Source organism: Streptopelia decaocto (assembly GCF_964273445.1).
Source record: "Streptopelia decaocto genome assembly, chromosome: 1".
Classification (NCBI taxonomy): domain Eukaryota; kingdom Metazoa; phylum Chordata; class Aves; order Columbiformes; family Columbidae; genus Streptopelia; species Streptopelia decaocto.
The window spans coordinates 179118273-179141583 of NC_138663.1; the positions used below are offsets into that span (position 1 = coordinate 179118273).

The 23311-nt window shown below is 40.5% G+C and overlaps 1 protein-coding gene across 1 annotated transcript in view; it reads right to left on the minus strand.

Moving 5' to 3' along the window:
• Nucleotides 1-4560: 4560 nt before the first annotated feature.
• Nucleotides 4561-23311, minus strand: part of VWA8 (von Willebrand factor A domain containing 8) — a 186568-nt gene continuing 167817 nt past the window's right edge. The window contains exons 41-45 of the mRNA XM_082050523.1: nt 21699-21824; nt 19702-19860; nt 10402-10500; nt 8980-9218; nt 4561-6541 (exon numbers count right to left, since the gene is read on the minus strand). Of these exons, the coding sequence (XP_081906649.1) occupies nt 6433-6541; nt 8980-9218; nt 10402-10500; nt 19702-19860; nt 21699-21824 (732 nt within the window). The 3' untranslated portion in view covers nt 4561-6432. The remainder of the gene's footprint in view (nt 6542-8979; nt 9219-10401; nt 10501-19701; nt 19861-21698; nt 21825-23311) is intronic.

Sequence of the window (23311 nt, forward strand, 5' to 3'; positions counted from 1 at the left end):
CCGTCCCGATGACGCGGAGAAAGGAATGGAGGTTTCATTTATGGGGCTCGTGCATACTAGTGACTGAGATTTCACTTGTCTATAAAGTAACTGTTCACCTGTCAATCCTGAGCCACCTCAGATGGTGCACTACAGAGAAAAGATAATTTTTACAAAAGGTTAATAGGTTTTGACCTGCTGTTGACAAGCGCCAGAATCTTTGCTTTGTAAATCATTGAGCTGCATTTATAGAAATGTTTGACTTTTATATTTTTTGATCCCAAGTATTGAATTAATGACATAAGATACTACTTTTAAATGATATCTTGACCTTTGGTAGTATCTAGCTCTTTTCTAGCTGAACTATTTATCTATTCATTTGCATATGGATAAAAATTCATAGTTGATCTCATAACTAAAAAGCAGAGGAGAAAGGACTCTCTGTTAATTAATTGCATTATAAAACTTATTGAGGAGTTTGGAGCTATAATACAACGTGGTACAAACTTAAATAAAAGGATTGGTACTTCTCAGAATCCAGTGCACAAGCAGCATTAATGCCGGCCCATGTCTGCCCATGCTTGCTGCACTTAATGCTGTGGCGTGGGTTTTGTGCTCTGTTAATCCAGCTCTTGTGTATATTAAGCTCTTCTGCCTGCAATTTATCCTGCCTACAAGAGACCAGATCCTATAGAAGTCCCTTGGTCTGTTGGGATTATTGCAGCAGAGAGGTGACTGGGGGAGATGGTGTCGATGTGGAAACTATAGTCAGTGACCTTACAGATGTTGAACCAATCTCAGCTGAAATGCAGATGTTGGTACAGACGGTATGGAACATGACTTAAATCACGACTACAGCAAAACTATCTGGGACACCATTCCTCATATCGCTCTCCTGAAGAACACATTTTCCTAACCAAGTAATGCTATTTTTTGGTCTTCTTCCAAACCACTGTCTGCATGTAATATTGTTGTCTTGCTCAGAGATCCTGGCCAGAGAACTTAACATAAATACTCATTCAATGATTTGAACTGAAAAGACTTTTACTAAGAATGGATTTTGTATCAAGTCCTGGTAAAAAAAGGACTTCTATTGTATTCATGAGATATATCTAGTTCACACGTGCTCAGTGAACCCCTCAGCAAGAAGTCCCAGGGACTAAAATTTTGGCTCGTGCAAGGCGGCACTAACTTGTATGCAATTACAAAGGGAAAAAGCCCATGAAATTAGTATTCAGGGAGCATACACATTTTCCTCCAGTTCCCATGCCACTGTTTGTCTGATGATGTTAACAAGCCTCAATTCGACCTGAACACATGCCTGGGGTAGGGAAGGAGTTTATTTTTCGCCTGTTACTGATGAGGTTACTTAAGCACAGAGTTGAAGGGCTGAAGCCATTGAGACCGTAATGGTTCTGTTGCAGTGCTGCCTTTAGAAGCAGAGATCTGTTTTCAAGCCTACTGAGCCGCCTGAGGATGGTTTTGTGTTGCGTGGTCCCCGCAGCGGGTCTTGGCCACGATACGGCAGCATCTCACCCCTCCTCTAGGAGCTGAACGTGCCTCCTCTGCCGAGCCACTCCTGGCTTTGGGATGTGGTTTTTATTGTGGGCAATTTCATTGCTGTGGCCATGCCTGGTAGATCTTTCCAGCCCTGCTCCTTCATCTGCATGTTCCCACCTCTCTCCTGATCATGTTTGCATTGGTGCTCAAGACAAGCCAGTTCAGGAAGCTGAGCAGCTTGAAAATGAGGAATTTGCCCTTTTTTCCCCCTTCCTACTCTCTTCCCTTATGGTTATCTTGGAACTGCGGGAGCTTTGGTGCCAGATTTCACCCAGATGGTAGGATCTGTGGCCTTGGACAACCAGGGGCAGGTTCCAGTTTCCGGCCCTCCCTGGCTTTGCACAGCTCAGCCTGTCCAAAGCAAAACTGTATGTCATGGCTGGGGAATCCAGGGTCAAAATCTAATTTATTTTTTTTTTTTTTTAAATATTGCCATCTATCAGTATACTTACTGCAATTAGTTTTTTAGTTTTTTCTTGAATAGGATCATGCTACCAGTGTAGTGTGGATGACAGACAATTTTTCTGCATGCAGTCATGCCAGATGTTCTGACTAATGATGCTGTGAGTAATGGTTAAGGATACATGTATTTTTTTTAAATAGATTTTTATGCGCTTATTTATCCTCTCAAAAGTTGGAGAGCAGATAGTAATGAAAAAGAAGTTATTCAAATTTTATAATGCTGTCCTCATCTTTGAAAACACGCCACCATACCTTCATCCTGAAGAATGCTGACTCTCTTCCTCAAATCTTCTCGCATACACCTGTTTCCCAGAAAATATAGTTGACTTTAAAACATTTTATTCAGTGAAAGTGCTGTTTGTTTTGTCACAACAATCTCAAAAGCAAGAGCGCCTTTGAATTAGGCAATTTGTTACCTGTTTATTTTGATGAGACCCTGAACTCTAGCTATTTTTTAACCTGTTTGAATCATAGAACCATCCAACTCCAGTCCCTGCACAGGACAACCCCACAGTTCACACCACGTGTCTGAGGGTGTTGTCCAGTCTCTTCTTGAACACTGTCAGACTTGGGGCTGTGACACCTCCCTGGGGAGCCTGTTCCAGTGTCCACCACCCTCTGGGGGAAGAACCTTTTCCTAATGTCGAACCTAAACCTCCCCTGGCACATCTTCCTGCCATTCCCTCAGGTTCTGTCATTGGTCATTAAAGAGAAATACCAATAACCTTTTAATGGCTGTAATACCAGTAGCATTTAAAGCACCAACTAAACCTTGAACCTTTTCTAATCACGATATTTATATTTTCAAATCAGCTTTCTGTATTAGATGATACATGGTCAGGAATTGTATTTTTATTTCCAAATAAATATCTTGCACATTCTCATTTTTATAAGAATGTTATCTATTAATAAACGTGATAATGTGCAATAGCCAACAGAGCACAACTGCTTGTTTTCTTAATTGTCCAAATTAGTTTAATACTTGTTTTGTAGTAATTAAAAAAAAAATGAATCTTAAGGGAATAAATAAAAACCCCTAATATTCTTGCACCTCTTACCTGTACTCTCAACTAGGCATGAGCATTCTTCTTTTGGTTTGGTCTTGCACATATAATATATTATTTAAATCTCCTGCTGCATGCTTGTTTGCTCAAATATCACATCAGTGTATTTGACCAGAGATTAGGATCTTCAGTTTTAATTTTATCAGGCTAATGGATATGCTCTAGCATGACATTCGCAATCATGTTTGACACCTAGAGTTGGTACAGAAGTTAAAAAAAGAAAAAAGGACTGATAGAGTTGAAGATTCTGAGTCTCTCCGAACTCTCCTTGCAAGTCACATTAACCCATCGCTCCTACACGTAGTCGCGTGGAGCTGCTTCTGTCTCTACACACTGAATGTGCTTTGCTCTGATTGAAACCACATCTGCCTGGGCTTTCTCTATGTCTCTTTTTGCACTTCAGTTAAATAATAACCTTAAGTGACTGTGTACTCTCACTGACGGGGTAGTGAGTATGAACACTTATATTTATAAACAGAAGTAGTCCAAAATCTGCATAATAAGAGATGGTTAAAATTGGTACCGCTGATGTGACTAACGCTATTAAAGCACTAGTGACAGGTCAGGACCCGCTCCAACCGGCAGCTCTATTCATTCATCCAAACAGGGCCTTTAATAAAAAGCGATGAGTGAGAAAATGCCTTAATAAACTGTGAGAAGAGATGAAAAATACCTTAACACGCTTTCAGAGGGCACGAGTGACACACAACGCTGGTGCATGCATTGCAATGAGAGCAGTCACTGGTGCCGCTGTTAGTTCAACAAAGCCACGCTACTCTTCAGCATCTTACTAATTAAAAATAAATGCAGATTAAGGAGCTCTGCAAGTCCCAGGGACATGAAAGAAGAGTCTGTACTGAATTTCTGAGCAGTGAATTAACACTGCCAGTCCTTGTGAGACAGGGAAAAGTGCAGCTGCTGCTCCGCTTTCCCCGGGGCAGCGATGGGCATTAAAGCAGGTGAGAGATGCACGGCCTGGGGAAAATGTAGCCCTGAATTGTTACGATTTAGAGAGACGCTGTCGGGTCAAATATGCTCTGCAAAGCAAAACCCAACCTCCTTCCCTTCTGCACTGAAAAAAAAGTTTCTTTAATTTCTTCTCCCTTTCTCTCAAAATCTACCAGGAATTGCTTCCACTCCGGCCATGGCCATATCCTGCAGGCCCACGAAACATGAACTAAAACAGAACAGACATCTCCTGAAACAAAGAATAAAACAAAACACTACAGAAAGGTAACGTTAAATAGCATGACATGCTATACAATTTACAGGGATAATCAAACAAAAGGTTTAAAATTTGATTTACCTTAGAGTTTCCCTTAAATGACACTTTCTTTTTATGATAGAGATAACAGTACCATACTGCATGTAAATCCGAGGTGAGAAAGTTTATCTACTCAAGTGATCTAGAAAGTGCACAGCACATTTGCTAACTAACTGTAACAAAATGCTTCTTTTTTGAATGACTGCTGGAAAAGTAGAAGTACTGAAGGAATTTCCATGTAAAAACACATTTACTAACAGACATTAATACACCGATTCTTTATTGCATTTAGTATTTCGTTATATGCTTACAGGACCAAGATATTTATATTTTGAAGCATACATCCCCTTGGTAGCTCTGTCTGTGTGTATGTGCGTGTAACATGCATTTGTCCCAGCCATGGGTAAACTTCTCAACCTTCTCCTCCCAATTCTCTTCTCTCCAAACAGGAATTGCATCTTCAACCCCTTTGTTTTCACGTATATAGTTAATCATAACAATACCAACAACCCTTTGAAAAACGTCTTCCGTCCTCTCTAGCCATAAGAGCTTCAAAGCCGGCCAGCCCTCGAAACACATCCTAAATATGGAACATTTTTGATGCTCTGGTAAAGATTTTTGCTGCAGGACTGATGGAGTAGAGAACGACCACTAGAAACTGGACCTGTTCAAACAGTGATGGTTGTATTTAATAGGATTGAATTAAATTGCCTCCTCCCCTCCAAATATACTGTTCACAGTGTGGTTTGAGCAACTGAGGGATTAAGAGAAATACTAGCAGTGAAGTATTGCAGTTCCTCCTTCAGATTTGCATAAGTACTCTCCCTTGACTTTTTTCTATTCAGTAACACTTGAATTAGTATCAGCAGAGTATCAGTGATGATGCACAACCCTCATTCCAGCTTAATTCAATTATACAATCAGTTCATCAAGTATTCCAGTGTTCCTGAAGCCCTAGAAGATATCTATTCTCCAGTAAATAAAGAGGAATTATCACCTCCTGGGACAAGCTGAACACCAGGTGACTGAATTATAATATAAGTCTTTATAACTACCCTGGATATTAAATATACCCCAACACAGATTTCTTGCTAAAATAAAAATAGACTGCTTTTTCTTCTTCGTTTATAAAATAGAACTTATTTTCTCATGCCTAGATCTCTCCTCCAGTTTCATCTTCAAAAGACCCAAGCAAAACAGATAATGAAGGAGCTCCAGCAAAGTATTAGTAACTTTTTGGTCTCCCGACTGAAAAGGCACCTCCAGGTACTGAGGGCAATCCTGGGGACCCTGGGCAACAGCACAGCAGGACAGCACCATCCGTCATACAAAGGAGACAGGGCAGTAGCCCCTCCTTGGAAACACTGTTGGGTCCTTAAGACCGTTTTGACCTTTTCCCCTTACATTTCACAGGCAGAACTGAAAGAATCTATTTTTGTTTTGTTTTCCTTCTTAAGAGCCACTTTCTCTAGATCTGACAACTCTGAGCACTGTGCCTGATCAGATAGTGAATGTTTACACGCGACGGTCAGTGTTTCCAAACTGCTCCATTGTTCCCAGCATCCAGCGGTGAAGCCCCGATGCCCGTCAGGACAAGAAAGCAGCAGCAGAGGAAGGAAGGGTTTCCTGCCCGACCAGAGCAGTCCTGTTTAAATCAGAGATGGAGTTAACTACACATTCAAATATATGCACGCAAAACCCTGGAACAGCTTGCCTGGCTCTGCCTTGCATAATAGTATCAAACCTCAGTGAACCGTGTTTAACAGAACAGGGTGAGATGACACCGCAGTGCTGGCAACACGGCAGGCAGAGGAAGGAGCACAAACTGTCCTTTATTTATTTGTCCCTCCAGAAAAAAAACATTTGCTCTGTTGCCATCCTGCGATTTACTGCCCCACTGCAATTCTTCGAATGTGCTAAGTTGGTTGAGAGATTTTGGGTGAAATTTTACAGCCTGGCTGTTGTGCAGGTTTGGGTTGCTTTGCTGATTAGAGTACTGTATGTATTTTATTAATAACTGTGTTTATCCTCAGCTTTAGGGTTCATCTCTCCAGTGGGAGCGGGTTTCTTCTTTGAATTCACACAGCAGGACATCAGTGATGCTTAGGCACTTGACAACATGGTAGATGTGAAGATCTGCTGCAAAATCTGAGGGATCTCTTTGGTATCCATGGCAATAAAAGAACGACCTGCTGGTAGTGTCCTCTGCAGCCTAAGGAGGAGAATGAGGGACAAGGCACAATTACCATTTCAAATTATCTTCCCTACCGCAAACCAGGGTTCCTTAAGAATGGATGTTTTTCCTTTTGAATACCTTGCCAACCCATGTCATTCACGCCGCTGTCACCACGCAATTAAAGGCTTGGGAAAGAAACAGTGGGAGGAAGCGCTGAGAGCAGCAAAGTCACAGAGGTCCTTTCAGCGAGACAATCAAGCCTGTTGCTAGAGATTTCTATTCACGTCCTCTTCCTGACGTGCAAAATCTCTGCTTTGATTAAGGTACCAGTGACACCACAAGGTATTACAGCAACTTGTTTCTGAGGGCAGCTAGAGATTTACTCTGGAAATGATGATATTTACTTATTCTGAATAGATTACCATGAATCCACAGCTCTTTCAGTTCAACACCTCCAAGTGATTCTAAATGCGCTCTTTGTATTTCCTCTTTGAGATCGCAGCAGATTAGATGGAAAGGTATTTTTCTGCCAGTATTAACCTGACACATTTTTATTCACAGCTTAACCCCCCCTTAAAAAAGCTAAACCAGATGCACATTACAAACCCCATCTCCCTCATGTCCAGACAGCAGGCTTGGAATTTTTTTTTTCACAGCTTTTTAAAGGAGTTTATGCATCACACCATTTCTCCAATGCTAAGTTAAGTCTCACTTTTAAAGTGAGTTTCTAAAAAAGCTGCAACAGAGAATTCCCTTCTCCTTCCCCCACAGCAGTTACAGGAAAGCTTTGTCTGATTCTGCACTTCCACGTACACAGAAATGCATTTCAGTGACAGCATTGTGAGCATTTTCCATACCCAGTGAACTAGGCAATTATAAGATCTCGTCTTACACAGCAGGATACAGTCAATGCCTTTTTTTTTTTTTTTTTTTTTTATTCCTAGCAGAAGTAAAAGGACCTTCTGTAATTATAATCTTTTGAATTAATTCTTTTTTCATGCATAACACACATCTGATGTACAGACCTGCAAGACATGACTAACGCTGGCTGTGCAGCTGTATCTTTCAACCCCTTTCTGACTAAACTAAGTAGCAAGGACCAGTTCCCTTTGGGCCTTCTCTCATTCTGCTCTAGTTGAAGACTCAAACAGAAGCAGAAAAGGCACTGTTGATATTTGTGGCTAATACCAGCGTTTTACTGCATGTGCTGGTCCTTGGTGGATATGGAACATCATCTGGGACAGAATTTCCTTATTGTTCCCTATGCCCAAACAATTTGAAGTAAAGTTACATAGTGGCACTAAAAATAGGCATATTGGCTCAGACTCTCCAAAGAAATTAGTTGTCTAATGCAAGGGGAGTATCTGAGTCAAATGTTTGGCAGTTTTAAAGACTATTAAACTCCAGTTTCTCTTGCTTTAATCTCTTTCCTTAGGCCCACACGCATTCAAACCCCACAGCGGGCAATGGCAAAGGCACCATATCTCCATCATGATTACACAGTGATACTATATACGGGGATGGTGCACATCCTCCCATGGGAGGACGGCTTCAGGTGCTCCCTTTGGATGCTCAGAATGCTCTGAACTAGCTGGTCATAACTGCAAGGACCCATGTAGCAGTCTTCTTCCTGACACAAGCCCAAGCTACTGCTTCTTGGTAGTGCATAAAGAAAAACAGAATGATGCATGAAAACTTGGACACGAGCTGACAGTGTGCACTTGCAGCCCAGAAAGCCAACTGTGTCCTGGGCTGCATCAAAAGGAGCGTGACCAGCAGGTGGAGGGAGGTGATTCTGCCCCTCTGCTCTGCTCTGGTGAGACCCCACCTGGAGTCCTGTGCCCAGCTCTGGGGTTCTCAACACAGGAAAGACATGGACCTGTTGGAGAGGGGCCAGAGGAGGGACATGAAAATGGTCAGAGGGCTGGAACAGCTCTACTGTGAGGACAGACTGAGAGAGTTGGGGTTGTTCAGCCTGGAGAGAAGGCTCTGGGGAGACCTTGTGGCTTTTCAATACATAAGGGGGCTTATAAGAAGGACAGAGTGACTTCTTCCCAGAGCCTGTAGTGACAGGACAAGGGGCAATGGTTTCAAACTGAAAAGGGTAGGTTTAGATTGGACATAAGGAAGAATTTTTTTATTACAAGGGTGGTGAAGACACTGGCACAGGTTGCCCAGAGAAACTGCAGATACCCCATCCCTTGAAGTGTTCAAGGTCAGGCTGGATGGGGATCTGATAAATGTGAACTAGTGACAGGTGACCCTGCCCATGGCAGGGGTTTGGACTAGATGATCTTTAAAGGTCCCTTCCAACCCAAACCATTATATGATTTTAGGATTCTATGATCAAAACCTTAGTGCAGACCACCAGCATGGGCAACTATGCCTAACTTCACTGCAATAAAAGCACAGTTTAGATTTATGATTACTGGAAACAGAGAAAGTTATATTAGTGATAAAACAAATACACTTACCTATCTGCCTGGTCTCCTAAGGATCCTATAAATATGGCAAAAGCATTGACTTGAGCATTGGTAGTCAAGACCTGGGCAAACCTTGATGGCTGAATCCCGTATCGCTCGAGATTTGCGTCACTCAAGACGATAACAAAATACTCGTCAGCCTCTTCCTTGGCGATTTCACGAATGGCGTGCTCCGTCCCTTCCAACGTATGGTCTCCACTCATGCAGAACTGGGCGTGGGCATGCATGGTCTGTGTGCATAGCATAACCAAGTGGAAAGATGTAAGATGACTTTATTAAAAAACATTCACTTCAACTGGCACAAGGGGAGTGAATATTGAGTTATGCTACATTAGGGGATGCTTCAGAAATGTAGACAGTGCTCTAGTTACTACAGAAGATGCAGCTTTATGTACAAAATATGTCATATTTTAAGTCAAGCATCAGTTCTTAAAAACATCATGGGTCAAACAAACAAAATCCACACATGGACAGAATTAGACTAGACCTTAAGGAAGGTAAAATACTTTGATCAGCTGCAGTTTGAGTGGCCACATTCTTGTCTGTTTAAGGAAGAGAACAGTGCTTTGTTTCCTAATACTGTGACCAGCTCCTGGCTGTTTATAATTTGCACTAGACTTCCAAACCCTAGTAAGGTCATAGTTATTACCAAATATCTGACTCCTGACAGTGGCAGCAAGGTTTAAAAAGGTTGAAACATTTTGTTGGAGCTTTTATGAAATAAATGCACTGTTTTCATTGATGAAGCTGTCTCCTGTGCAGAAGGCAAGGAATTTTAGACATTAGAAAATCCTGTCCTTCTAACCCAAGTAACTGCTGATCTTTCAATAACGTTTTTTGAAGGAATCTCAAACACACAGTTCTAATGTATCAATCTGCCAGCCAGGTAAATCCTAAAATATACTCAACTTTTCTTCATCCTACTGCAGTAAAATCTTGGTGAATATACTCACTTTGCAATTGTGATTTAACACATTTTCAGCCTAGCATTGACATATCTTCCCACTGCTACTGTGAGACATAACTTCTTGAAGGTACCAAGCTTACCCCTCTACAGTTTAAATTGGTCACTTATGCACTAATAATATCACCACATGATTAGGTAGAGCTATCTATATCACTGTATAATGCTTGGAACTTCCTACATGCTTTGACAGCTAGTCAAAATTACACATTTGTGACACAGCAGTCCAGAAAAAGGCATATCTAGCTTCTACTCTTTTGGCAGAATTTGTTTTCTGATGTGTTTCTGGAAGGCCCTGTTTCAGTTTTATGCAAATACACTGATTTGGCTTTCGTGTCTTTCTTTCATTTTACTCTTGCTGTGTTTTGCATTCTGTGACCCACCTACAATTTTATCTTTGCAGTCATAAAATCCTTAATTATCCAGCATCACTTATCAGTAGGATTTACCTTAAGAATCTCTAATCTTTGCTTATTGTTCTTGGGAACTTTGTCACTCCCAACCAAGGCGATGTTGAAGCCATCTCCTGAATGTCCAACAATATCGTACTGCAAGAAAGAAACTTCATCAGTCACGAATGGCCCTTGGGTTACAATGACATGAGACAGATCAAAGGCAATTTGCTTTCAACAAGAAAACCCGAATACTGTTCCCTGTGTCTGTTTATGAGCTGCTTAAGGGAACTACTTGCAATTTCTCACTGACACGAAAACATGGGAAAGAATTACGAAATAATGAAATTAAAGAACAGTTATTTCCATGATCTGTTTTTCACATTATCCCAACAACTGCTGAGTGGTGATGCATAAGATCAAGACCTTGCCCTCTCGCATTGTCTGTGTATTTTTTTAAAGTAGCAATTTTTGTCCTCTTGAGTCTGACAAACAAGAAGTGCATTGTTTGAGAGTAGCTCCCATGTTTGATGGATCATTTGTGTGACCTCATCCTGCTCTGAAAAAAAAAAAAGTATTACAAGCCTTCTTTTTTGGAAATCAGCACTCCTTATTTTTGTGCATAACAGATCAAAGTTATTGCTGAAAGTATGTAGAGAAGTGAATTCCAAGAGTCTCTGTACGTTGTCAAAGGAAACAGTGTCCACATAGTTCTCCTGTGAAAGATCCTGCGAAAACATGACATGTAGGGCTATAATAGTTCAAATACCGTGTTGAACAAATAATTTAATATTGGGAAGGCCTGTGTTTTATGTGAGATTTTTATTGTTGATGCATGAAAACCAAGACAAGCTGAATTATGGCAAGGTCCTGACCTGCCCTTTGTGTTGTGGATGTGGCAGTTACCCCAGGGAGAACAAAAGTGGATTTAAGAGCTGCCTGCACCAAGTAACAGAGCACTGTGCACAGATCCTGAGCCCACGGAGACCTGACCTGACAACTCCCCAACATGAACATGCCTGGATTTCCCCCGACAAGCTGGCACAGACCTGTCTTTAGTTGACAGGGAGCCCTTGTGCAATATTTTGCCTTTCTGTTATCCTTCATTCAAGTACTGCCTACAGGTCCCTGCTGGGTTCACCATCCCTAATTCCCACATAATCATTTGGTAAAAGGCAGGTCTGTTCCTCAAAGCTTTTCTGTCTTTTCTTTCCTATTGAAGAACACTTGAGTTGGTATAAGTTGCATCCTGGAGACTGGAGAAATGGCATTCTTTATTGACAAAGCTCTTTTTATTTGTTTCCATACCACTAATTTGCTTAAAAATACATCAAGAGTAAAAGAAAGCTATAGCAGCTGGAACAACACTTTTAAACATGACACCTCCCTCTGCAAAACAGCAAATGTGCCACATACTATAGATTATTTCACCCAAAGTCAGACCATTTTATGACAGCCCCATATAACCCAGACTTCCTTCCCCTAGGAAATCTTTTATATAAAACCTTTATATAACCCAGTCCCCATGTCTTCCCATTTCATTCTGCCCTGTTGGCTTTTCTGCTCAGCTCTTCCATTTCTACTATTTGCTACCCAGTCTGATGTAAAGCTCCCAGTCTGCCACATGCTTTCTTTTCAAAACCCATTATTACCAATACTGCTTCAGACTTGTTTTTTTTCTGATGAATATTTAGCTGGTGTTTCTGTCTTCCTCAAACTCTTATCTTTACTGAAGAGACATCACAAACGAAAATACACACATTTTGAGAATAATGTTGAGGTTACATTGAGCATACTTCTGAATTAATACAGGAATGAATCCATAATGTGAACCACAAACAAAGAGACTCTGCATGTGTATTGTTTTTAAAACTAGAGATTATTTGAATCAGAGGAACTAAATAAAGCGGTGGTTTAATGGAGTGGAAAATACACAGCGCTAATGTGGTTCTTACGTAATGTCAGAAATGTCCACAGATCTTCAGGGTAGGCTCTTAATTATGAAACCCTGCACATCCTTGGCTGAGCAGTTCTGTAGTCGGTATCACTTTTAAATCAACAACCTAATTATGTAAAGCAAAATGCTGTCATTCTCCAGTGTTAAAAGAAGCCTGATTCCTTCGTAATGAGCTCCTTCCCGGCGTTCCACGGACCTCTCCCAGCGGGTGTCCTGGTATCAGCTCTGCCACACTGAGTTCATGGGAACGGGCCAAACTTTCCTATTTGGGAATACCATTTTGGTTCTTGGTACACACTAATAATGGACCAACCTTTCATCTCAACAAGGCTGGGTGTAAACTCAGTGTGACAGTCTGTGTAAAGGGAACTGCTGTAGCTCTGAGATGAAACACCAGAGGTTGACCCTACGGTTGGGTCCCCTCCGCATTCCTGCACAAGGCGGGAATGTACAACCCGGGGAGGGGCAAGGTGAGGCTGAAATGATCTGAGCAAACTATCGCAGGCAGGTAAAGCCATTCACCTGGGAACATCACGTCCTGCCCGCTCCCTTCTTGGCCAGCTCTTTATAATTTTCCGTGTGTGCCCACACATGCACCGCAGTACATATATTTAAAAGATGTTATCTGTTTTTTTGTTTCTTTGCTGACAGTTCACTACACTACTTGTGATTACGAAAGTGTGGTGAGGCAGAAGGGAAGAAGTGCCTGTTTGCTTTGTCCTGGCTGCTGCATTCTGGGTCAGATGGGGCCTCCTAAAAAGCAGGGTGAGATCCCACTAACCCTGAGCTCCTGCACTGCGGAACAGAAATGCTGTGGGCGTCAGCCCTCCCGTGCTGGTCCTCATGGTCCTCTGATCCCCTGGAAGTCAAGTCACGGACAAGTAGTGGCCAAAATCCAATGAAAATGAGGTTGATTTTGGGCAGTTTAGCTTCCCAAACTGTGAGGTAAGATGAGTTCTTATGTCCCAGCAAAGGTGGGGACAGGCAGGCAACAGCACTGACTTGGGCTGACTTAACTCAGCATAAGACTGTGGCCTGGGAGAGAAGGGATGGAGCAGGCTCACAGCCAAGCTTTAGAGGTGACAGAAGGGAGATGTTTCCCCACAGGAAGGTATGGAGTCTTCTGCAACTTAGCAAAACAGAGTCTGGGACTGAGTTAAACTGGAGTGAGGAACTCCAACTCTGCAAAGGCGAAGAAGGAGAATTTATATCTCTCTCTCATCAAGGTTTTCTTTCAGTAAATTATTACCTCCTGCTAATTTGTGTTCTAGTAAAATGAACCCTTGGTAATTTGATATTATCTTGGTGCATTCATTTTAAAGAAAAGGTGCAGACAGGTTCCCAGGGAACCCAACACATGCAGGCACATTCACGCTTTGTCAGAACCAGTTTCCTTCCTTTGCACGAGTGCTGGAGCTAAAGACGAGCACAGAAAAAGTGCCTCTGAGAAGCAGGGATCTGATGCATTTTTCTCATAAATTCCCCAGGATAATTTATGTGGATGGATTTAAAAGTGAGAGAAGAGCTTGCTCTGAACTGACTTTACTTTTGTTTTACAAAATAGACTGAAAGTGTAGGCTCTCAGGACACGTCCAGCAGCAAAGTACGTGTTTGCCGCACTGCGGGCTTAATTGAATTAATTTATTATTGTGGTACACAGCGGCTCGTTTTCAAATAGCCTCAGGTACACAGAGACAAGGATTGCTCTGTTCAGGGCTTTGAGTGCACAGTATGTAAACACGTCTCTCGAAATAGCATCATTTTGTTGGTTTCTTTCCTTATTGGTTAAAACAACCCCTGTTCCACTGCCACATTTTGCACTGAATGGATGGTTGCTGCTGCCTAAAATGGATAAAATGGAAGACTTTGTCTTCTGCAGCTGCCATGCCAAAAGGTTTAACTTCTGATGGCATTTAAAAAGCTGAAAGAAGATGCATGCTGAATGTAAACAGCAGTGTGAATTGGACAGGCCTCTGCTGGAGGGCTAGATCTTTATAAATTCATCTCTTCTTTGGACAACACTGAAAATGATTTTTTTCTGAATTTATTTCAAACCTTTTGTTTATTATTTAAAAGAAACTATTCTGCCAAGCATGTGAAACTTGTCTTCTTTTCCTGAATTAACAGTGCTGCCTCCATAGTAAATTCTACAAATGGGGAATACTGAAGTGAGCATATAAAATCTGCAACATCCCTTTAATATAGCCATAAATAACAATTCAGGCTTTTCCTAACAGTTGCATAACATGCCATTTATTGAACCACTTACAATTTTTAAAGGCTTCCTAAAATTGCTGTTGGATAATTTACTGGACACGCCTCCTAAATCTGCCATCATGTGTGCAAATGACGGTAATTAGGGATGATACAAAACCATATGGTTTGTGTGACAGATGGAATACTATCTCAGATAAAACAAAGAACAAACTGCCCTTCTGTACATTTTCAAATAATTGGCACATAAAATGAGATGCACAAGAGATGTAAGAACTTTAATCCTCCAAAGCAATTGCTTGTTATAACATACATATAAGTGATGCATCCACACATTTAAAGGGGTCAAGGGACATTTGTAGGAACACACTTAACTTCCATTATTAGTATGAGACTGAGAATGTGGCTTCTATTATCTCAGTCAATTCCACTCTTTTCTTTAATAAAGCACTTCAGAAGAAGCGTGGACGAGATGACATTGGAGGACAGCTTTGAAAATATGGCTTTTAATTTAAATGGATTTCCCAACTGTGGGATGAGCCTCCCAGTTCCCCCTTGACAAGGAATGATTCACTGTCTGCACTTATGGGACATGGAAGCAGGCAGGTTGTCCTACGCAAAGCACAAAAAACTGACAAATACGTGCTGGCACCTGTCTGACTTTTTATGAAGGATAATTTTGTTACATGCTTGGAACAGTCACATACCCATGTATGGCTCTTCTGTATAAGGAGGTGTTCTCTAAGTGTTCACTACTTTCATTCAGTGTTGTAAAGACCAATCAGACAATCAACACCACCAGTGACACCAAGGGGTACCACACATGGGGAAAGCTGAGCTGGTAGGATGAAACAACTGAGGAAAAACCCATCTGATTCATTCACAACCTCATTCAGCAGAGAACCAAACCAAGCACCAGCACAAAAGGGATCTTGAACCAAGAACCTGTTTCCAAAGTTTGCACTGCACTTAGACAGCAGAAGGGAACCTCACTATGTAAACCCCCTTTGAAAGGTTTGCGCAACAAGCCTGATGGTCCCTCAGGTTCAACACATGTTGTACAAGAAACCTCTCAAATTCGCAGCTCATGTCGTTGTGACCCTGGCAGATGGGGCTACAAGAGGAACGAATAACAGCACGCGTTGCTAAAAGCCAAAAAAGTCTAATTTTATAAAACTGCTCTTGGAAGGCAAGAAGAAGATAAGGAAGAAAAAGAAAAAAGTGATAAATTGCAGATTTCTCATTGCACACAACACAGTTGTGTGTTCTTTTTTCTATTTTCATAAGGTTCCTCTTTCAGACATGAGAAATGCATGCTATTTTTGCAGACATACCCAAACTTCAGCTTTGTCCTGATAAAAATCAGCAGCATCTTGCAAAATGTCCATGTTTTAGAGACTGGAGTCACCGATATTTTAAAATAATCACTGTCTTGCTTACTCTTTGAAGACCTAATTACACTCACTAGAAAATGAGGAACCAGCACATGTTCTGGTTATTGGCTGAATTCATGCAGGTGTAGCAACTGCCATACCAGATTACACACACATACAAAATAATCTGTATTTTTGAGCTGGAGATTTCAGAAATGCTGTTTATTTTTATCAAAGGAGTGATTTAAAGAGTCCATCAGCACATGCACAGAAGATCTCTCATATGAGAGGACTGTGAAATGTCAGTTAAAAAGAGAAACTTTAGCCTAATCATTGGATCATGTTAAGAATATGGTTCTAACACGACTAGTTAATAAATGCCTCATTTGGGGGGATAAATGTGCTTGTTTTGGGGGATGACTTCCGTGGCCAGTGAAACACAAGACCACACCTTGTTTGCTATCCTAGTCATCTCTGGTCTACTCTTGTAAATATTATGCTTAGAGCGAATCAGATCCCAATGAGACAGCACAGAGAGATGTGGAAGAAGAAGAAAACAACTTTTCTTCCCTTGGGCAAAAGCAGCTCTGAAGTTGACAGAGTTCACACTGGCTCTGACCAGCACTGAACCAAGGGGCTGTTACTGGCCTCCCAAAGTTCTCTATCCAGTGGAAGGGGCCCTTAAATGGAGGAGAGTTATCCTAGAGGTGATTGAAGTTGAACGGGTGAAGAAGCTGATGACAACTTCTTTTCCTTGGTATGTCACTAAAGTTTCTAGCATCTTCCACACCACTGTTTTCTTAAGTATAACACCAGCCTTATAGCTCTCTTGACTCAGATTGTAAGGATAACATTACTACTCCAGCCTTACTATCATCAAAGAACAGCAATTTTCACATCTAATACCTGCACATAGTTTTTGGGTGTTTTTATAAATGGCAAGTGGTTGTTAGAGAGGCACATTTACTGTCACAACTAACTGCATTTTGAGCTATTTGCCTGGCCAAATACACAGTTTCACCTATGTGTGTGGCAAAACACTGGCCAATAGCTACTAGTGCCAAGCAAAATGTAATAATCTATATTAGACACAAAGGGAGATGAAAGGTAATGAAACAGATTTTCAAAATCCCAGAACTGAAGACAGTACTTTAAGATCTTACTAATTCTGCATAGTGGGCTCTCTGTCTGTCTGTCTTCTTCTACAAGTTATTCCTTCACCATGCACCTGAGGGTCATGTCTGAGCCCTCAGCTATAGAGCTGCACTGGAAATAAGGAGAGCTGGTTATCTACCACTGCACTAAATCTTTCTTTTTGGTGTCATCACCTTCTAAGCCACTGTCCTCTGCCGTGTAAATGTAAAATAATTGATTGTTCATAACGAAAGCAGAATGGCTGTAGTAGAACAGAATGAACAACTGTCCCTGGGTCACTGTTTCCATTTTACTCACAATTTTATCAGATTCTTGATTGTAACTCCTCCAAACCGATCAGTTCTTGCCCACTTAGCCACTTCTTGTACGGGGACACTTCCATGCCCTTTGTAATCTTTGTCACCCTCTCTTCTTTTTCAGCTCTGCAATAACTTAAGTGAGATGGGGGACAAAAGCTGCACACATTATGCCTGATGTGAATGCACTGTGGGTGTTTACAGCAACATACTGATGCTTTCTGCTTTATTCTCTGTTCTTTTGCTGATAGTTTCTAACATTCAATTAGTTTTTTGACAGCTGGTGGGCATTGAGTGTTCAAAGAACCATACAACATAATTACAAGATTTATTTCTAGAGCACTAATATATAGCTGAGAGTGAACACTAACAGATAGCTCGGACCTCCTCAAAATCAGGATTATTTTCTTCCATCTGCAGCACTTGACATTTAATAGCACTGAACACCATCTGCCATTTTATTTCCCAGTCATTGTTTACGGCCAAGTCCTCCAACTACTTGCAGCTGGATTTTCCTTTTTGCTTTCCCAAATAACTTCATACAACCATGAACTTTTGTCACCTCACTCTCCATCCCCTTTTACAGATCACTTATGCATATACAGAATAACATAACAACATGGACTTTGGCACGAATCCTAACGCAGTTCCACCAGTGACCTTCCTTCACTTCTTTGTTCTAAAAAATGACCACTTAGTCTGTTTTCTGTATTTTAAGCAGTAGTTCATTCATCTGAAGGCTTTCACTTACTACCCCCAAAGTAGTATCATTTCTTCATGAGCCTCTGGTAAGGGACTTTGTCAAATTCTTTTGGCTAAAGAAACTCTATCAAGCAACCTTGTTTGTCATATACATACAGACTCTTCAGAATGTGTTACTTCCCTTTACAAAAACATGTTGACTATACCCAAATATATCCTATTTATCCTTGTGTCCACTACCTCTATTTCATCTTCCTTTACAGATGATCCTGCATTTGGCCATACTAATATGTGAGTTGCTCATATATGCCCGATTTACCAAGCTACATAAACTGTGTTGTGTAATTACACATTGCCCTGTTAATTGCCCTGTTAATACCTGTCATCAACTTCTCTGTCATCAGTGAGCAGGAGATACATGAGCAGCTGAACCAATAAACTGCCCACTTCCCATGATTTTCTTAACTGCAGTTGAGTTCCCACATCGCTTCTCAGGGCCAAGATCTAAGCTTATGGTCACAACATTTTCTCCAACATGAATACAAACAGACTTTCTATCTGGCCTATTTTCATGACATTCGCAGGATTTAGTGTCTTTGGGAACAAAACCACTCTCTCAAGTCTGAAATTGGGCAACATACTATGTATAAGCGTGTGTAAAGGGGACAAAGGATGACTGCCAGCAAGTATGGTAGCACGCACCTGGTTTCCTCAGGAAGTAGGGTATAAACATAATGCCTGTCTCCTTTTATAGCCTTTTCCCTGTGAAATGGAAGTCTGAATGATTATACTTCGGAAGACATGCCAGAAGTGCCTGCCTCCACACGGCCTGTTTTTGTACAGGAGATTCTGTAGAAGAACAGAAACCTGTAGGATTGTGCTGCCACAGGAACAATGTGAAGTAGACCTTGCTGAATTGATCTGGACTAAGTTTTCTATTAATTTTCTTCAGGAGATTTTACATTTTGTTCAGACGTGTTTTAGATCTTATGTTTGAGACGTTCTTCAGTGAATGCGTTGGACATGTTTATTCTTCCTTTAAACACTGAGTTTGTCAAGAATTAAGTCGAGACTGGCTATTCCTGGTTTTTTTTTTAAGGTTATAGAAACATACCCTAGACCTTGTTTAGGGTATAAAATTTATCTACATTTCCTTTTCAGGCTACTATTAAATAACATTTGGAACCTAATATCTTTCAGTACAAGAAAGTTATTTTTTTCCTTTCAGGTAACTGAAAGAGAACACAAGTAATGGACAAAGAAGTTTGGTCTTTTCCCATGACAAAGTACTACTGTCTGTACTCTGGGCAGATGGAAAGGTTGGGCATCTTTGCATGTCCTGAAGCTCGTGTTTATTTGTGTACTGTAGGCTTAAGCATTTCAAAGAAACAAACAAACAGAAAAATACAGAAAAATGCAGCATATTTCACTAAATCAAAACCTTAAAAGTCTTAGACTGAATTCTTCCCTGCTGAAGTGTGCAATGTTTCTTATCCACTCACTAGTATTATTTTTCAGGTTGCTAGAAACAGATTAATGTCTTTATTTCCTTGCGGGAATGAATAATGTTCTTTGGCTAGACTGACTGCTGAAGCACTTTTTCCACTACTCCACACAGCCTTTGCAATAACCACAGAGCTCATAGCCCAGCTGTAATTACCTTGAATTTGTGCTCATAATTCTCAAAAGCTTCCATGACCATGCAGACAGCTTCCATGGAGCGCTCCAGGCGTCCGTCCACCCCGTTGAAGCGGTACATGCTGCCCGAAACATCCACCACCAGGCGCAGGCGCTTCGGTTTCTGCTGGGGGCTCCCAGGCTGACAAAGAAACACAGCAGAAGAATAAACCCAAAACAATCGAAAGGAGAAAGCTAAATATCAGCAAGGATAAAACATCTCAGAAAGAGAACACAATGCACTTTGCGAAGCAAGAAAGTTTTATCCGGTACAGATTATTTTTTAAAAAAGAATGCAAATATTTTCAATTTTTTTCTAACTGTTTCAGACCAGTTACTTAAGAGACACCTTGCTTCATTTTTTCCTCTCACCTTCAATGACTGGAAACAAAATACCTTGTAAAATTCCACGCATGATCGTCAGGAAAATACTTTTTCTGTCTCAGTTTTGCTTCTCAACATTTTATTTCAGCAAAAAGACTCAAATTTGCTCTTTCTGCCAAGGCTCATAATGGAAATGCTTTCCCTTGGCTTACAATACTAACAGGGACCCGTGTATGACTGTAAAAACTTGTCTGCTAAGGTTAATCACATTCCAAAAATGTTTGAAATCTTGTTCTGATTAACTACTCGTTTCTTCCTCATTCTGATGCTGAAATCATTATTTTTTCCTGAAAACAATCCCCATCTGTTTTAACGATTTTTGGCACAGTACTTTCAAGGGAGGTGTTTTATTTAGTGTGCAATGGGATGAATCTGGATTCATGTACAAGGCTTCTAAAGATGATCTGGCAAAAACCACATCACCTTAAAACCAAATAACTAAAATGTTTCTTTTACCTGTACTTGGTTACAAGCACTTGTGTGCTTTATTCTTTAAATTACACTCTTAATAGACCGTGGCATCCCTGTTCTCCCAAAAACAAAGGGAGAGAGAGGGCCCATTAAATTCTGCATTTATTTTGGTTTTTTATTCAAAACCTAAAGGTATCTTTTTTTTTTTTCCCCTAACTGAACTATTTTTAAAGAGCCTTAAAACAGATACATTGAGTAAATACATTTTGAAAAAATGGAGAAATGAAGATCTAATAACTTTTACTGATCTTTCACAAGCGCAGTGCCAAGTTCCATAAAGTGTTCAAAGGAACAGACGTCAGGACCAAATAGCATAAAAATGTAATACCAGGGATTCATCAGATGTGGGCAGCTGATGTGCAAAAAGATGTTGCACTCAGCTATTTTTAAAAAATTCTCAGTGTAGTTAAACATTGCAATCTGTCATTAAGTATTACTGTTAAATATTATGGACTAGCCCCACCAGTTCTGGCCAGGTTTCGTTGGTCTGATTCAAGTGGTTTCTCTGTTGCTGATTCACACAGGCCTAAACATCATGTCTGCTAAGCACTGGCTGAACTCACCCATAGGGCCACACAACTTTATCGTATTTTAATGGCTTTTCCTCACACTTTTTTCCATTATAACTTTTATTCTTGTAAATCCAAATATCTGTGGAAGTTGAAATTCTTCACATATCATAGAATAAGGAAAAAACATTTATAAAACACCATATATATTTTTTTTTTTAATTCTGAGGGTATCAGGGTATTTATTCTCAAAAATGAAATTAAGTATTTTCCTTTTTCTTAGACAAACAAACAAAATGTTTTGTGCTAATTGCTTTCAGCTCAATAAAATATAAAATAAGAATATAAAATCCATTGCACTGGCTTGAAACAAAGGACTGTCTAGATCAGCATCCTCTCTCTGAGTGGCAAATAGTAAATACATGTGTAGGACTATAAGAAGTGAAGCAAACGTTCCATCTTGTGGTTGCCTCTTTCTCTGGGACTTCCCAAGATTCTGCAGAGTTTCTCATCCTGTAACTCACTGAAACTCCACTTATATTTGTACAGCCACTATGAAAACAGCAAACTGGTTAAGCGCTTCCCTACCTTTCCCTGCTACTTGCTGAATACTTACCTGTGGCTCAAGTTCTCCCCGTCGTTTGTATATGGCTTTTTCTCCTGTCAGCCCATCAATGATTTTGGCATCATCTAGTTCTCCAACAGCTTGGTGTCTCAGCCATTGTCTCTCCTTGCCCTTGGCCTACAACAGAACAGATGCCTTAATTCACTCAGTGATGTGTTAGATAATTTAAGACCTACCAAACATGACATACGCATGAATTTTCTTTGTAATGACGTGATAGTTTTGTCATGAGTCAAAGGAATCCAAACACATTTTCACGGCTGTCCTGCTCTCTTCCTCTGAAAAGAAAAATTAACACTGACAAAGAACATGTTCCCTCTGTAATTTTGTCTTAAGTTGTTTCATATATGGGAGTTTAACTGTGGGCTGCAGAAATGTTCAACTTTTTTCTTGCAAATATGCTGGAAATCTGTGTAACAAACCTGTGCATTAATAACATACAACCAGAGGGATGTGCATAGCTGACCATTTGTTATGAGTTCTCCAATCAGGCAGTGCAAAGAAAAAACAATCAGTGACTTAAAGGTAAAACTAAGCATTATTCACCTTAGGTAATGGCAAATGGTTACTTTTAACATCATATTCATAACAAACTGTATTTTTATTTTAAAATTAAAACCTCGAAAATTGCGATACTCAAGAGACAGTCCACTGAATATTTATTTTATCTTCTTTAAAAGAACACAGGTTATCTACAGCCTGTCTTGATGAACACGGAACACAATTCAGGAACTCAAATATTCATGGAGCTCCTGTACACAGAAGCAAGGACTTAAGACTGAAGACTCAAGTGTTTTAGTACTATAAACAACATATTTAAGAACGTTTTCAATTGATAGCTTCATAGCTTCATCACGGTTCATAGTATTTAAGGTTCATCTAAAGACAGCAAAGTCTGCATATATGGGTTTCATGGTTTATTTCATTCCTGCTTAAATCCTCAGGTTGAAGTTGCTTATCCTAGTAGCAAGTCCAGCAAGGAAAGAAGATTTAAAACTTATATATGTATAATGCATTTGCACTCTCAGCAAACTGCTGGTCAGCAGCTGGAGGGAAATCAAATACCCAGCAGGACACAAACTGCCTTAAACTCTGGTTCTCAGGACTGAAAATCAGTTGCTCTCTGATGAGCAGGAAGTGTTAGACTGCAAATCCCCAATAAACTGCAGACCCGGGATTTGAGAGGACAAATCTGCATAATTTTGTATAGTCTGAGCAGTCAGATGATGGCTTCTTAAGGCTCAGAGAATCTTTGACTTTGCTTTGGTCAAAATCGATAAGTTTTTCTTTTTGAAGGGTATGGAAGAAGAAGTTCTGGACACCCGACTATTACCTACCATTACTCAAAGCTAATGGACTAATTACTTATTAAAATGATGGGCAGAAAGAATATAAAGCTGTGACAAACACTTTTTTTTTCAGTTAAGTCATGTCAAAAGCTTTACAGATGCTTCCTGTTAGGAGGCAAAAACAAGGCCAACACATGGAAACCTCAGCCTTCAAGTAAATCACAGAAAGTTAAAGCAGAAACCATTTCCTAGGTTGTGAATTCGGTCAGTTGTTCTGTCTGATACATCTCCGCAGTGCTACAGTCAACCGAGCTT